Below are 15,984 nucleotides of genomic sequence, written 5' to 3' on the forward strand. Positions count from 1 at the left end.
GAGAGCTTTAAGAAAACGGCTTCCTCTTTAGTCAGATAGCTCTTTGTCTAAAAAGACATGGTTAACCCACTTATTAAATCATCTATTCGCTCAACAATCATCTTTATTAGGCACCTGCCATGTACCTGGCACTAAACCACGTGTTAGAAATACAGTAAAAGAACAAGACTCAACGGTCCTACATTATTTAGCTTATAGACTGCTTCCTGAAATTCCACTCATGTCTGTTTAAAACTTTGGTTTGCAATCGGGAAATGTGTTTCCCCACTCACCTGCCCCCATCCTTCTGGGCAAGTCCCTTGAAGCACCAAGGGCTTGACCTTTACCCTCCCATACAGTCAAATGCTTTAGTGGATCTTAAAAGGCAGAGTCAGAATCCTGCTGAGCATGTACCCTGAAAGCTAGCTTCCACCCGGTTAAGCTACTTCAATGTAGTCCTTTCTAATGTAAAAGAAAACTATTAAAATCTACTGTTTTCAATAACTGTAACACTAGGTGGTCCACTTATAAAAGGCTGCTGTTTTCTTTGGGGATTTGACCTAGCGCATTTTCTATAGTAACCATCTTCTACCTCTGTAATTAAAGATAGAAAGGTGATGAAAAGCACGTTCACCACCTGGTTTAGGTCTAAAGCATTTGTCAGGCCACCTCTCACCCTACCCGTCACCTCACCTGTCAACCCACACGGCCCAGACTCTGTCAGGTCACCTGGTCTCCTGCCACAGCCTCCAGGCTGGTTCCTTGCTTCCACCTTGCTCCCTGCAGACTCTGCTCACCGTGGCAGGCAGGGGGGCGCACCTGCTCCTGCTCAGAACCTTTCAGTGGTGCCAACTGTCGCCCAGAAAGCCCGCCAGGACCTGCACGACCTGCCCCATCACCGCTCTGGCCCCTCTCCTCCTCCCTCCTTCCTCACTCCCTCCGTTCCAGCCGCCCTGGCCTCTGGGGGTTCCCCACACCTCCTAGCCACACTCGTGCTTCAGGACTTTCGCACCTGCCACACCCGGGTCTTACACACACTTCCCACAGACGTAAGTACACTTCACTGCCTCTTCCCCTTCAGGCTGTTACTCAAAAGTCACCTCCCCGTGAGGCCTACCCAAGTACAACCCAGGAGACCTCAACCCCCACTTGACCTTGAAACGGTATAATCTCCCTTCTTGCTTCGTTTCTAAAGAACACATGCCCTTCTCATACACTTTCTGATTTACTTATTTATAAATGTATCGTCTCCTTCTGCCATCAGAACATGAATTACACAAGAAGAGGAGTTTTTGCCTCTTTCAATTACTCCAATAAGCCCATGACTAGAACAGTACCTGAAATATATGTCACTGACACTCAGTGAACATATCTCACTGAATGAAGTAGATAAAACTAGGGCTCCAATTCACTAAGATACAGATGTTACGTGAGCAACATGAAGGATTCCTTGGATCCCAGAATAAAGTGGAAGAAAGTGTAAGATTCTGTTTTTTCCAACAGCACTTTTAGATAAATATTAATTGTTTTTTAACACGTTTGCAACACCTGTGCCCAGGAATGGGCACTCCAACACCTGTCCCTCCAGAAGGCAGGGAGGTCTTACCTCAATTTTCAGGCTGTCATGTTCCACGGTAAAATCAAGTCTGGAAGGAGCAACGTCAAAGGTAATCCTCTCTCCTCTATAGAACGGAATCTGGAAGGAAAAGTCTGTTAATTACCAACAGCCAGGAACATGATTCAGCCATCAATACTAACACTCAAAGCCAGCAGCCCACAAATAACTAGAGGTTCAAAGTGGGCAAACAGACACTATTAATCAAAATGGTTTCACATTTAAAAGAGGAAAGACTTAGGCTTTCTGCAGCTGCTACTGAGGAGACAGAGTCACACCTTAAGTTACTGCTAAATAAAATGTTTGTGGAACTGCAGGCCAACCATTCAGTCCTTTGACATTGCAAGGGCACTGATACCTCCTGTCCTAAGACTCCCAAACATAAACAGAATGGAAGTCAGCTTTGCTCACCACAGTGTAGCCCCCGCTCGGCAGGGAATAGAAGGAGAAGGACCCGTCTTCTTTGGAGACAGCATGGCACAGGTACTCCAGACTCTCGTCCTGGGGCTGGAACCCGGGCACTGGGGAGAGGTTGCAGCCCAGGACATCCTATGTCAGGAAAAAAAGGCCAAAATGACTTCCTTTTCCACTTCGACGTTCTGATTATTATCAAATAGGCACCTTTCAAAAAACTTGCGCTAAGTTTTATTTCACAAAATATTTCTGAAACCTACGATGCAGTAGAGAACAGAGCACAATATAAAAATCTTTACATACAAGTTTGCAAAGTTAAGGTTTTCCCAGGGGGCGCAGATGGGAAAGAATCTGAGTGTAATACAGGAGATCCGGGTTCAGTCCCTGGGTAGGGAAGATCCCCTGGAGGAGGAAGTGGCAATCTACTCCAGTATTCTTACCTGGAGAATCCCATGGAAAGAGAAGCCTGGTGGGCTGCAGTCCATGCAGTTGCAAAGACTTGGACATGACTGAGTGAGTAACACTTCAATTTTCATTTGCAAAGTTAAAAATGGTACAGCCTTCTTAGAAAAAAAAAATGATGACTGTCCTCCCCTACCATGGATCACCATAGTCCGGATGAGAAACCATACTGGCCCAAGTTCACACAGCTGCCCAGAGGCAGAGCTGGGATCTGTCTGAAGCTGGGTCTGTTCGATTTCAAAGCCTGGGCACTTTCCACTGAATTACACTGCCTCCCAGAGCAGACATTCAATTTATTTTGAGTCAAAAGAGAGATACAAGGTTCTTAGATGGTGAGACTATCCATCAACTTTGATCTGCATTTTTTTATTTAATTGAAGTATAGTTGGTTTACAATGTTGAATTTTATCCTGCTATACAGCAAAGTGATTCAGTTATACATATATACATTCTTTTTCAGATTCTTCTCCATTACAGCTTATTGTTGTTCAGTCACTGACATGTCTGACTCTCTGTGACCCCACGGACTGCAGCACACCGGGCTTCCCTGTCCTCCACTATCGCCCAGAGTTTGTGCAAACTCATGTCCATTGAGTCAGTGATGCCATCCAACCATCTCATCCTCTGTGGTCCCCCTTCTCCTCCTGCCCTCAACCTTTCCCAGCATCAGGGTCTTTTCCAGTAAATTGGCTCTTCACATCAGGGGGCCAAAGTACTGGAGCTTCAACTTCAGCATCAGTCCTTCCAGTGAATATTCAAGGTTTATTTCCTTTAGGATAGACTGGTTTGATCTCCTTGCAGTCCATAGGACTTTTGAGAGTCTTTTCCAACACCACAATTATACAGTTTATTACAAGATACTGAATATAGTTCCCCGTGCTATCCCCTGGAGGAGGAAATGGCAACCCACTCCAGTATTCTTGCCTGAAAAATCCCATAGACAGGGGAGTCTGGTGGGCTACAGTCCATGGACTCACACAGAGTCAGACACGACTGAGTACGTATGCACCTCTGTGCTATACAGTAGGATCTTACTTGTTTATCTATTTTATATTCAGTAGTGTGTATATGTTAATGTCAAGCTCCTAATTTATCCTCCCCCACCCAGCTATCCCCTTGGGTAACCCTAAGTTTGATTTCCATGTCTGTGACTGACCTGAATTTCTTACTCTCTGATCTCCCATCTCCTCCACTCCCTACCCACAATCTCTCTTGTTCTTCACTCTTCTTTGCTTACCTCTTTGGTCACTAAAGAAGAAAAGAGAAGAAACTTCACCCCTTTCATGGGTTCCCCATCGCTGCGGACAGAGCCAGACACGTTGTAGCCGGCCACTATGAGGGGACCTGCGGCGTTGGCGTTGGAGCTGGTCACTCGCACAGTGGTGCTCGCCTACAAAAGAAGATTGTAACTTCCAAAAGGACAGATGCTCATGAAGCGTTAAACAACAAGAGGACATGCTTCCACTAAAATATTAAGTCAGAGAAAAGCAACAAATGAAATGGTATAAAATTGCATATGAATGTGTAGCATGACCACAACTGTTTTTAACGGGCAAGATGAAGTGCAGGGGAAAGCAGCAAAACGGAAATGATGATGGTGGCATTTTATTTCTTTTACACTTTTCCACCTTCCAAAACTTCCATTTCCACTCCTTTATGTTCTTGTGTACATTCCAATTTTTTTTTTAATGAACACTTTTTTCTATGTTGAATGGTATGCATCCATGTATTTTTAATCTCTTGGTTAAAATACAATTCACATAGGAACAGTAATTTTCCCCAACACACCATGCATCCAGCACCCAGACACGGAACAGACACTGGGTCCTCAGAAGCCCCCTCTTGTTCCTTTCCTGATACTGCTCCCCCAAAGGGCAACCATTTTCCTGACTTTTAATAGCCTGCTTTACTCTAAAACACAATTTTATATGAATAAACTCAAATTCCTTTTGCATACAACTAACAACGCAAATCTTAAAACGTATTCTATTTATAACCTATAAGCTACTGAGTTTTAAGTGAAACATTTTAAAATGTTGACCAAAAGAGAGATCCTAAGAACCAGACCATAGACAGGATACAGACACATCGAGGTGTGAAATTATACCATCACTTTTAAATGCATAAAACTCACACAGTAAAAACTGAAATTCTGATGCTTCTTTAGCAAGAATGAAACACAGCCTCAAAACCAATATAAAAGCTAACCTTTTGAAATGTCCTTTAGGTCTTATTTCAAACTGATTTTTCAGTTATTTACAGAACCACATTTAGTAGCTGTCTTCTTTTTTTCGACCTTTTATTATAAACTATTTCAGTCAAACAAAAAGATACAGGGATCTATACCAAAGAAAACCTATATAAGCTCCAACCAGCTAAAGAATAAAAGAGAAGAAATTCAGTTCCAGACCCTGCAGCCCTGCACACCCCTCCCCCCGCTGCAGACATCAGCACCATAATGAATACACTTGCCATTCCCATTTGCAGCATCTTTATGGTTTTTCCACATATGAATGTATCCAGAAGTGGTTCTGATCACAAGTGTTTCTAATCACTATATAAATGGTATCATATTTCCTTGTCCTTCAGCAACTTGCCTTTTCCCTTCAATGTTATATTTTTAAATACAGTCACATTGATATGCGTGGCTCTGGTTCATTTGCTATTGCTGATATACAGAACTCTATCATGTGGTGAAACCACAATCCACTCTCCCCTTCATGGACATATAGGTTGTTTACAATATTCTGCTATTACAAACAAAGCTGCAATAAACACTCTTACATATTCTCCTTGGGCACAAGAACAAGAATTCAGAATAAGTATTGCTGTTACAGACAGAAAAAAGAACAATAAAATAATCTCATCAGGTCCCTCTGGTGTTGATTTAGCTTAAAATAGGTATAAGTTAATAACAAACCAACTTCACAGCAGGAAGACAATGTTGTTACCTAAAACAAAAACCAACATAAGCAACATCTGCTACAGTGTGGGAGTTTTCCTGTATAAACACCACCAAACTAATCAGCAGCATTATTATTTTTTCCATCAACTTCTAGAAAAAACATAAAATAATTTCATATCCGGAATTGAAAACCACTCCATTTGTCCCCAGATCAGCACATTGTTGGCATGGCCATCAACATAATGGAAATAAATGCTCACCTCTTTCAATGGCCAGGTTGGATGAGTTGCAACGATTTCATAATCTCCAGGAAGAACTTTAAAAAATGCAAACCTAAGAAATAAAAAATACCACTTCACTTTCTTCCAGCAACCTGAATATTTGCAATTTAGGACTACTCTTCCAAGCACAAGAAAATGATGCATGAGTTACCACAAATTTGCCCTGAGCCAGTTAAAGGAGGATAAATGAAATTCAATCCTTCACTGTTCAAATCCCCATCAGACAGCACTTACTGGGCACTGGCTATGCGCAAGGAGAGGGGCTCGTGTGCTGACGAGAAGGAAGGCTGATGTTTTCCTTCAGCCCCAGGGATTCTAGTCTAAACACCAGCCCCCGTGGTTCAGCAGGGGTCAGTCACAGATCATTCAAGTGTGTGCCGACAGAGAGGCATGAAGAGGTGAGGAGAGGGGAAGTGTCTAAACGAAGAGAAGTGGGAAGGGAGGAAAGATCTGTGAAGAATGGGGGACAGGGACTTTTCTGGCAGTCCAGAGGTTAAGACACCACACTTCCACTGCAGGTAGCAAGGGCTCAACCCCTGATTAGGGAAGGAAGATCCCACATGGCACATGGTGAGGACAAAAAATAATATTTAAAAAAAAAAGGCCACAACCAAGTAACTAACCGAACTCATTAAAAAATTAAAGGAGAAAACTGAAAAAAAGCAATCGGCAGACAGGCCCGCTGAGCTGAGACGGACGCTGACGCAAGATGACACTAAGCGTCAGGGGACAGGTGATAACGAGCTTGACTCCAACCCCAGAGAGTTTATTCAGATCTGTTATCAGGAACAAACAGAAGCCACTCTGGGCTCTTGCGCAAAGCAACTGTGATGAAACCAGAAGCCGACAAAGACTGTTCCAGCAGTTGTGAACAAACCAAGACCAGAGTGAGATGAGTTGAGGCTGGAAACACTGCCTCCAGGATTCTGACACAGTCAGCCCTTCAGATGTGCAAAAGCACCAGACCACAGGCGGGCTAATTCCAGTGACAGGAATGCCAAAATTTCAACTCAGTTCCTTCTTTTGCAGTGGTATTTTATCACATCCGATGTTGCCTGTAACAACAGCACAGGGCCGCGCCAGCTACAGGGGCGTTGATACTGCCACTGGATTTCACTCCGGGTCAGATTCAGCCTCTAGCTTGTGCTTACAGCACCCCAGTTCTGCATGTGACTCTCCGTGTAGTGTGCGCACAGGAAGGGGGTTCAGAAAGCTCAGGTCCCTTTCCCCATCAGGGCCAGCAGCAAATTACTGAGACAAGAGAAAATGAAAGTCCTACATTCCCTTCTACAGATCAGAGGAGGGAGCTGGAGAGGCAACAAGAAGTATTTTTCAAAACTGAAATATAATTTCAACAAGCATCAGTTAAAAATTGGATGATATACTGACAGGCTCATTATAAATTTCTATTTTGCAGTTTAGTCAGATTTGTGTACTGAAGCAGTCAATGGTGATTTGTATGCTTTCAAAATGATCAGTTGGAACTATTCGGATATTAATCTTGGCACATCTATTCACATTTACAATGCAACAATATAAATCCATTACATAAATGCTTTAAATTTGACTCAACAAGGTTAATTAAATAGTCATCAGTTCCAACTACAAAATGATTGCGATGTAATAGTGATAAAATGATTTTTGAAAATCGTAATTGAGCTAATCTGCATTGAGCTGAAAGTTATTAAGTGCATATTCTATGCCAGACAGTTTGAAACAATAATATCATAATTTAATCTTCTCAATAACCTTAGGTGGTAGGTTCCATGATTATCCTCATTCATAAATGAAGAAACCAAAGCATAGAGGTCTTAAGTAACTTGCCGTGGGGCAGACAGCTAGCAAATGGGAGAAACAGGATTCAAACCGGCTGCTGGGCCCCAGAGCCAGTGCCATGCCATGCCACACTTAGTCATGTTCAGTTCTTTCGTGACCTCATGGACTGTAGCCCACCAGGCTCCTCTGCCCAAGGAATTTTCCAGGCAAAAATACTGAAGTGGGCTGCCATTTCCTATTCCAGAGGATCTTCCCAAACCAGGGATCAAACCCACGTCTCCTGCATTAGCAGGTAGGTTCTTTACCACTGAGCCACCTGGGAACCAGAGCCAGTCCCAGCCAGTAAATGAAGGCCTAGTCCTGCAGCGGGTGCTTTATTTATCTCATTTTTAATCATCTCATCACCACTAGATATGGGTCAAAAGACTTCCACTTCACAGGTAAGGAACTTGAGGCCCTGTGAGGTATGAACCTGTCTGAAGGTAATTACGAGGCTGAATCAGGATCTGAACCCAGGCCTCCCTCAGTCCAGAGCTCCACCCCCCAGCATCAGGGTCCAGCCCTAGCTGCAGGGCAGGGCAGCACAGGCATTAACTCACTTTCCGCCAGGCTGTGTGACTGTGTACTGGATCTTCGCATTGGTGCCCGTGTTTCGCAGTGACACCTGAACTCCTGCAGGGCCCAGGGGCTGCCCTTTGCTGAGAACCTGCCGTGGAGGAGGAGGAGGAGGTTAGGAGCCGCCCAGCAGTCACATGCTCCCCTCAGCAGCACTGTCCAGCCTGCGCCTGCTGCCACGACCTTCTTTGGGTCAGGATTCCTTGGAAAAGACGGTAGAGACCATGGTTGCCCTTCCTGGGGAAGCAGGGGCACAGGGAGAAGGAACGGCAGCGGGAAAACGGCACTTCAGCCATTGACTCCATTGTGTGCTTGGCTGCTCCGTCACATCCAGTCCTTTGTGATCCCCTGGACTGTAGAATGCCAGGCTCCTCTGTCCATGGAATTTTCCAGGCAAGAATATCGGACTGGGTTGCCATTTCTTTCTCCAGGGGATCCTCCCGACCCAGGGATTGAACCCATGTCTCCTGCATTAGCAGGGGGATTCTTTTACCTCTGAGGATGCCTTCTACCACCTGAGAAAGACTCTAGAGCATCATCAATTAAAGACGCACAACTAAAACACAGAGGAAGAATAAATACCCAGGGTCCCCATCTCCAACAAGAAACCCAGACATAAAGCCAGGGCCAAAGGCCCTCCCTCTCAGGGTAAAGGAAAAGGAGAATAAACCCACCGTGAAGAAAAGGCAGGCAATAACAGGCGCATCCCAGCCGCGGCACTGTAGGCTGCGAGGGGGAGACTGGCCCCTGAGACCCCATCTCTCTACAAGGCCATCCTGCCGTCTGTACTTGGACAACGAAGTGACCCGCAACCTAGACCCAGCCCCCAAGAACCCCTGCCACATTTTACATACAGTTTCATCGAGCTCCCAGGCCCTGCTGAGGCTTGTCTGTGCATCCCTTATAGCCTCAAAGCCTCCCATTTCAAAATTCTCACTTTTTTAAAGGTAAGAGGAGACTGAGTCTATACCACAGAGCAAACGTGACAAACGCCAGACCTTTCCATTCACGGAGAAGCCTGTGAACACGAAGTTGATGTCCCCGCCCTTCGTGCAGATGTCGCTGACACCATCCACGTACAGCTCCACAGTGGTCGGCTCTGCGCAATGACAGGGGGGTGGGGGGTGGGGGACAGAGGACAGGACACAAAGCAAGCTGAGTTCTCAGACAGGATATAAACTGTCACATAAAACCTACTGCACTACTTAACTTTCACTGTATTCATTTCTGAGCCACTCTCATGGCTAGAAATCCAAAGGGAGGAGGAGGAGGGAAAAGTCTCCCTCCCCCACCCCAGAGGGAACCAGGGTTAAGAGTATAAGAAAACAGTTTGTAACAGTCTCGCGGCTGACTTGTATCTCAGAGTCCCAAGGAAAATCTAGTGAGTGCCAGAAACTTTTATTTACTGAACACCCACCAGAGACCAGGCACTGAGCTGGGTGCACTTAAGCCTGACAATTATCTCAGGGGTAGGTAGTAACACTGCAGCTGACTGAGGGGTAAACTGAGGCACAGAAAGGTTAAGGATTCTCCTAAAATCACAGAGCTCCTGGGGACAGAGCCCACTCTCAACCCCCAAAGTCTGGCTCCAGATCTGTCTCCTGATCAAGTATGTGAGTTCAGCCACATTATACCAAGACCATAAACGCCAGTGTCCATAGTAAACAGGTGGACTGGAAGTCAGCAGAGGCCAAGTGTGGACTGAGGCAAATGGAAAAAAGGGGACAGCTTCCACCCACTATTGCCGCATGTCCCAGTGCTGCCCGAGCTTCTAAGTTCTCGTGAAAAACTGAAAATCTGGGTCTTATCCGCTGTGTCCTGATTTTTCAGTATCAGCAACCAATTCAAGGAAATTAAAAATAACTGAAGAGTTCATCATAATATGGTTAAAGTTGAGTTTTTAAAAATTTAGGAAGAATGTGAAGTGATAGGTACAGAAAAAAAAATGGACAAATCGAGAGAATTTCAGGGGAATTCCCTGGCGGTCCAGTGGCTAGGACTCTGCGCTCCCACTGCCAAGGTCCCAGGTTGGATCCCTGGTCAGGGAACTAAGATTCCACGTGTTGTGTGGTGTGGCCGAAAAAAAAAAAGATAATTTTTTAAAAAAGAGAACGTCAAGTAAAATAAAGAATTACACACACACTCAGGGGAAGATGTCAGTGAAAAATAGTTAAAATCTTTATCAGGCACCTCACAAAAGAGAATATCCAAATGGCCAATACACACATGAAAAAGTGTTCAATCTCATGGACCATCAGGAAATGCAAGTGGAGACCACGGTGAGTGGCTGAAACCGCTCCACCATCAAGACGGCTAAGATAAAAGAGACTGACAGCCGGCGCTGGTGAGGATGTGGAGGACTGAACTCTTACACGCGGCTGCTAGGGCAAAGCTCTGCAACACCTACTCTGCCGGTCTAAAAATCCCTACTAGGGCTGCATTACGTGTAAAAAGTCTATCACCCAGCAATTCCACCCTGGTATATATTAACACTCAACGGGAACGCAGACACGTGTGCACCGCAAGATTCACAGGAGCAACAAGGACGTTCACAGGAACACTATTCTCAGTGGCCAAAATCGGGACACAATCCAACTGCCCACCAACAGCAGAAGGGGTAAATCACTTTCTGTCACACAGGAATCGAATGAACTAACATAGTAACACACAGTGAGGATGAATCCTGTGAACATCGAGAAAGAGACCAGGCACAAAACTGTACCTTGGATGATTCCATTTAGTCAAAACAGGTAAAATAATCTATCACTTTGGGTCGGGCAGGGCAGTTCATAAGCGCCTGGGGTGGAGCACTTCTGGGAGCTGGTCAGGTTCTGTCTCCTCATCTAGGTGGTGCTTCTGTGTGTTCATTTTGTTGAACTTCACTGCCTGATACCTCTGTGACAAGAATTTCTGAAACCAGGAGAATCAGGTTCTATCCCTGGGTCACAAAGATCCCCTGGAGGAGGGCATGGCAATCCACTCCAGTATTCTTGGGTGGAGAATCCCATGGACAGAGGAGCCTGGTGGGCTACAGCCCACAGGGTCGCGCAGAGTCGGACGTGGCTGAAGCGACTTAGCACACGTGCACTCACGCATGCTATGATTCAATTAACAAGCTTATCAAAAGAAAAAGAACTGACAAGAAGGGAGGGGATTCACGCGAAACACTCCTGCAGGCCTCCAATCTGTGACCTCTGGGGCCAGGGCTTGGCGCTGACTCCCCTCCAGCTTCTGGACCCCAGCAGCCAGGCAGCCCCAGCTGTGACCTGAGAAAGGACTTGGTCTCCCAGGTGCACGTCACTGCCTCTGTGACAGCAGGGACTCAATTCCTCGTCCCCTAACTCACAGGCAGGCCTGGTAGGAACAACTGGGCCCCCTTTCTCCCCTCAAGCTACAGAACTGGGATCACACACCCACCTCTACCGAAATATCCAGGCTCTGCTCTCCAAAAATATCAGCCACACCACAGTAGAACCCTTTCTTCTGATCAACCCCACTTTCGCTCCTCCAACCGTGCTAAAAGACACTCACCTCAGGGAAGTCTGCAGCTTTTCGGTGTGCAGAAAGACTGCTTTTAAGAGTCGGACACAACTGAACACATTTTAAGAGTCGTGTCTGACTCTTTGCAAACCCATGGACTGTAGCCCACCAGGCTCCTCAATCCATGGGATTCCCCAGGCAAGAATACCAGAGTGAATTGCCATTTCCTCCTCCAAGGGATCTTCCTGACCCAGGGATCGAACCTGTGTCTCTTGTGTCTCCTGCACTGGCAGGTGAAGGCTTTACCAATGAGCCATCTGGGAGCCTGATGGATGCTGACCCAGCGGAAATAACTCATCCAAAGTTGTCACAGAGCTGGTAAGGCCTCAAGGTTGCCAGATCTTCTGATTTCTTAAGTAGATCTGAATTTTTATGTCAAACTTCACAATGTTTAATATTACCATTAATTCACTAAAAAAAAGTTTATTAAAAAAACACTGAGGGGGCTAAGAAAGAAGACATCCCAGGCCAGAAATCAAGTCCCCACTCCTGACCCCTATAGTCATCAATCTTCTGGCACTTAATGAATGAAGCTGCAAAAACTGAATTTCCTATCATGTACGAGAAAAAATGCCTATTTCAAGAAACAAGAAAGAAAACCTTAGGATAGGTCTAAAGTAAATCCAATCTACTCTAAAGTAACAGGGATGGAACAGTTAAAAAAAAAAGTTCTTGCACACTAGAAATGAATCCTTCATATTTTAACAATTTCTGCACTCCATCAATTTAATATTCAGCATACAGCCTAATCCTTTACAAAGTATACCTGGTTATTTGTTAACTTACCAAAACTCCACCCTAGAGGAGGCTCAATCTTCAGAATGAAATCTCCCTATGAGGGGAAAAAAAAAAAAATCAATGCAGAAGACTAAGAACTGATGACGCTTCAACCTTTACAATCATGGAAAGTAGAATTTTCACACCCGGAATGGAATTCCAAGTGTAAACTTTGCGCTCATAAATGGGAGTGGACTTTTGACTCCCTACCAGTGTGGCAAGTTCAACCCCAGAAACTCCTACTTAATCCAGCAAAGACTTGGAGACACTGTATTCAGCCACTCATGGTCTTTCAATACCAAACATTCTACTGTCTCATGTTAACCCTTCATATGTTAACCCTTAACCTTACGTCTGCCAGGGTCAGCCAGATCTTTAGAAACTAAAGCCAATTCTTAAAACGAGATTTTATTCATACACCCTTGAGTAAAGGGTTCCTTGAGAATGCTTTAAAAAAAAAAAAAAAGAAAAAGATTTCAATATCAACTAGTTCACCTCTAGAAAACAATCTTAGGTATTATGTATAGATATAAGTTCAAGAATATTTATCTCTGTGTTGTTAGTAGTAACTTTTGTAACTTCTTGTGTTTATCTATATTTCCACATAAAAAGCTGAAATGTGGGGAGGCTGGGGAGTAGGAGTACAGGCATGCGGATACCCATCTCTGAGCACATGCGTTTGCATGTCTGCATATGTGTACATGCATGTATATTTTTGGATATCTGTACAACTCGAAATACTGAGAAAGCCATCTGCTAGGATATGCACCAAAACTCCTATCAGAAGTCATCACTACAGAGGGAGGGGGACTTGGGGGATGAAAGATAAAATTTACTTCATATACTTCTAAAAACTTTGATTTTTTTCCCCCCACGATACTCATGAATTCATACACTACTTGTATAATACTTTTCAAAAATTATTTGCTTGTCTGTTTACTGGCTGTGCTGGGTCTTCACTGCTGTGCATGGGCTTTCTCTAGTTGCAGCAAGCAAGGGCTACTCTCCAAGGTGCCCAGTGTTTTCACTCCGGTGACCTCTCCCGTTGCAGACCACTGGCTCAGTAGCCATGGCGCAAGAGCTTAGCTGCCTCGCGGCACGTGGGATCTTTCGGGAAGAGGGATCAAACCTGTATCCCCTCCAGTGGCAGGGAAGCCCTGTGTAATACTTTTTAACAATGTTTTAACCCGCTTGCAAGTATTAATAGGAAGTTCTATTAAGTCAGGGTTTCTCAGAACTTGGAACCACTGACATTTTCCCTGACCTGCACAGCATGGCAGCCTGTTTAGCTCCATTCTTGGCCTCCAAGCAGGAGATAATGGACCACTCTCCCTCCCTCACAGCTGTAAAAGCCAAAATGTCTCTAGACATTGCCAAGTATCCCTGGAGACACTGAGAATCAGTGCTAATCAATCAAGCCAGTATATAAGCCGTCACCCTCATAGTTTGGCCAGAATTGCCATATTCCGCTTATAACTTACAGTACAGAGGTGTATTTGCTCACTTGGGAAAGCCACTCTCCCAGTCAGCGCAGCCCTGTGGGCCACACTGACAACTTCCCATCAAAAACCACGAAGTGCTCTCTCTTCTTACCTTATCATACAAGGGGATCATAAAGTAACCATTGTTAGGGGCACAGTCTGTCTGGTATTTCAAAGTCCCATGTTTGGTGTACAACTTTATCTAGAAAGGAAAGAGAAGTCATGATATCACCATTGAGAATTAGCTACATACAATGAACCTGAATGCATTCAGTCAAAATGCATTTGCTGAGGACCTACTTTAGGAAGCTGTTAACAATGGGCATTACAGACAGAGGGAAATAAGACAAAGCATCCCAAATGTGATTTGCTATTCTTCAGATTAGAAACTAGTCTAAAAAGTTGTACTTTTCAATGCTTTTCAGTTTATTTTAGTCTGTCTCTATGTTGTTTTGGGGTCTAAAACCAGTTTTGCTATTAGAAAGGGGCTTGTTAAAATTCAATTCCCGGGGAGGGTTGGATTGGAAATTTGTGACTACCAGAAGCAAGCTACTGTACATACAAGATGGATAAACAACCAGGCACAGTTGAATAGCACAAGGAACTATATTCAATATCCTGCAATAAACCTCAATGAAAAAGAATGCATATACACATATAACGGAATCACTTTGCGTACACCAGGGACTAAACACAACACTGTAAGTCAACTGTACTTCTTTTTTTCTTTTAAGTACCTTAAAAAAAATCCAATTCCTGAACTCCACTTCTGTTTCTAAAACAGAAGGTCTAAGGTGAGGGCCAGCGATCTGTATAAAGAACCCCAAAATATTAATACTTGGAGTAACATCCATCTAAAAACTTTCAGTGTTAATAATCCGTGACTTTAACATGAAAACGACAGAACCCATGTCATACCAGCTAAGATGATGAAGAAAGCAGCAAATTCACAATGTGTGTGCTTGGGAAAGAAACACTGCAATTATGTATAGACTGCAGGCTCCCATGGGCAGTGACCATGGCTGACACTTCATGGTGCCTGGGCCAGTGTCTTATGTAGTGTAAACACTCCATAAATACCCGACCTTATTCACAGGCCAGAAAGAAATTCAGATGCATGCACTTAAAGCAGGGACTGAAGACCCACCTGTCCAGAGGGGGCCAGGGAAGTCCCATCAATGGGCATTCATCTAAAAGGGGACAGGACTGCTTCCTAACCCAAGACAAGTTTTGCAGCCCAAAGATCAGCTGGCTTTCCAGGGAAATCAGGAATGCAGTTTTTAATGTGAAACCTCCTAAGTGTTAAAGAATTAGCAACGAATATAGTTTTTCTTTTTTAGGTACTTTGCTCTGCTCACTGAACTGTTGTACCCACCAGGGACAAGGCTTCAGAACACGCTGGGGCTCACTCAACAGTTACTGAATGAATATGATGGGAAAATAACCCAGAAGGGAAGAAGTATGGAGAGGACTGAAGGTAGTTTTACTGGGACACAGAAAACACAACCCAGAAATGATTGTAAAATATCTTATTTACATTTATTCTGTAAAGCACAGGTTAGGACACAGAATGACAAGATACATTATGTGTATGAAACACTAGATTTCATAATCAGAAATGAAGAAAGAATGAATTTCTCAGGCCACCTGGACAGGCAGCCCTAGGGCTCAGGGAACATATTTCACACTAGGTCACAGAACCTGCCCTCCACTCTCCCAGTCACTATTAAGCATTCGGGGTGGGAGTGTCCCTGGCGCTCTACACGTTTCTCCTGAAGCCCCAGGAAGCTACAAGTTGCAAAGCTGTTCAAGACAGCTTCTGGAATGCCCTGTGCCCACAGCCCAGAAGGTGGCATGGGCACCCAGAGATCCTAGAAGCCTTGCCACTGCCAGTGGGTAGACTCATTAAACACCTGACTTCTTTTTAGATTTTTTTTTTTCTTTTTATGTGGACCATTTTTAAAGTCTTTATTGAATTTGCTACAATATTCCTTCTGTTATTCATGTTCTGATTATTTATGTCCCACTGGGTTTGTGGGATCTTAGTTCCGTGACCAGGGATTGAACCCACAACCCCCTGCATTGAAAGCTGAACTCTTAACCACTGGACCTTCAAGGAAGTCCCATGCCTGACTTCTT

At 44.4% G+C, this 15,984-nt stretch overlaps 1 protein-coding gene across 2 annotated transcripts in view; it reads right to left on the reverse strand.

Annotated features, from left to right (window-relative positions):
• The window catches only part of LOC128063884 (nodal modulator 1), a 56,546-nt gene that overhangs the window by 37,552 nt on the left and 3,010 nt on the right, over positions 1-15,984 (reverse strand). For both annotated transcript variants that reach the window (XM_052656724.1, XM_052656715.1), the window contains exons 2-9: positions 13,958-14,047; positions 12,374-12,419; positions 9,046-9,146; positions 8,032-8,138; positions 5,636-5,708; positions 3,708-3,860; positions 2,006-2,143; positions 1,586-1,675 (exon numbers count right to left, since the gene is read on the reverse strand). In XM_052656724.1, the coding sequence (XP_052512684.1) occupies positions 1,586-1,675; positions 2,006-2,143; positions 3,708-3,860; positions 5,636-5,708; positions 8,032-8,138; positions 9,046-9,146; positions 12,374-12,419; positions 13,958-14,047 (798 nt within the window). The remainder of the gene's footprint in view (positions 1-1,585; positions 1,676-2,005; positions 2,144-3,707; positions 3,861-5,635; positions 5,709-8,031; positions 8,139-9,045; positions 9,147-12,373; positions 12,420-13,957; positions 14,048-15,984) is intronic.

The sequence above is a fragment of the Budorcas taxicolor genome, chromosome 2 (assembly GCF_023091745.1).
Source record: "Budorcas taxicolor isolate Tak-1 chromosome 2, Takin1.1, whole genome shotgun sequence".
Classification (NCBI taxonomy): domain Eukaryota; kingdom Metazoa; phylum Chordata; class Mammalia; order Artiodactyla; family Bovidae; genus Budorcas; species Budorcas taxicolor.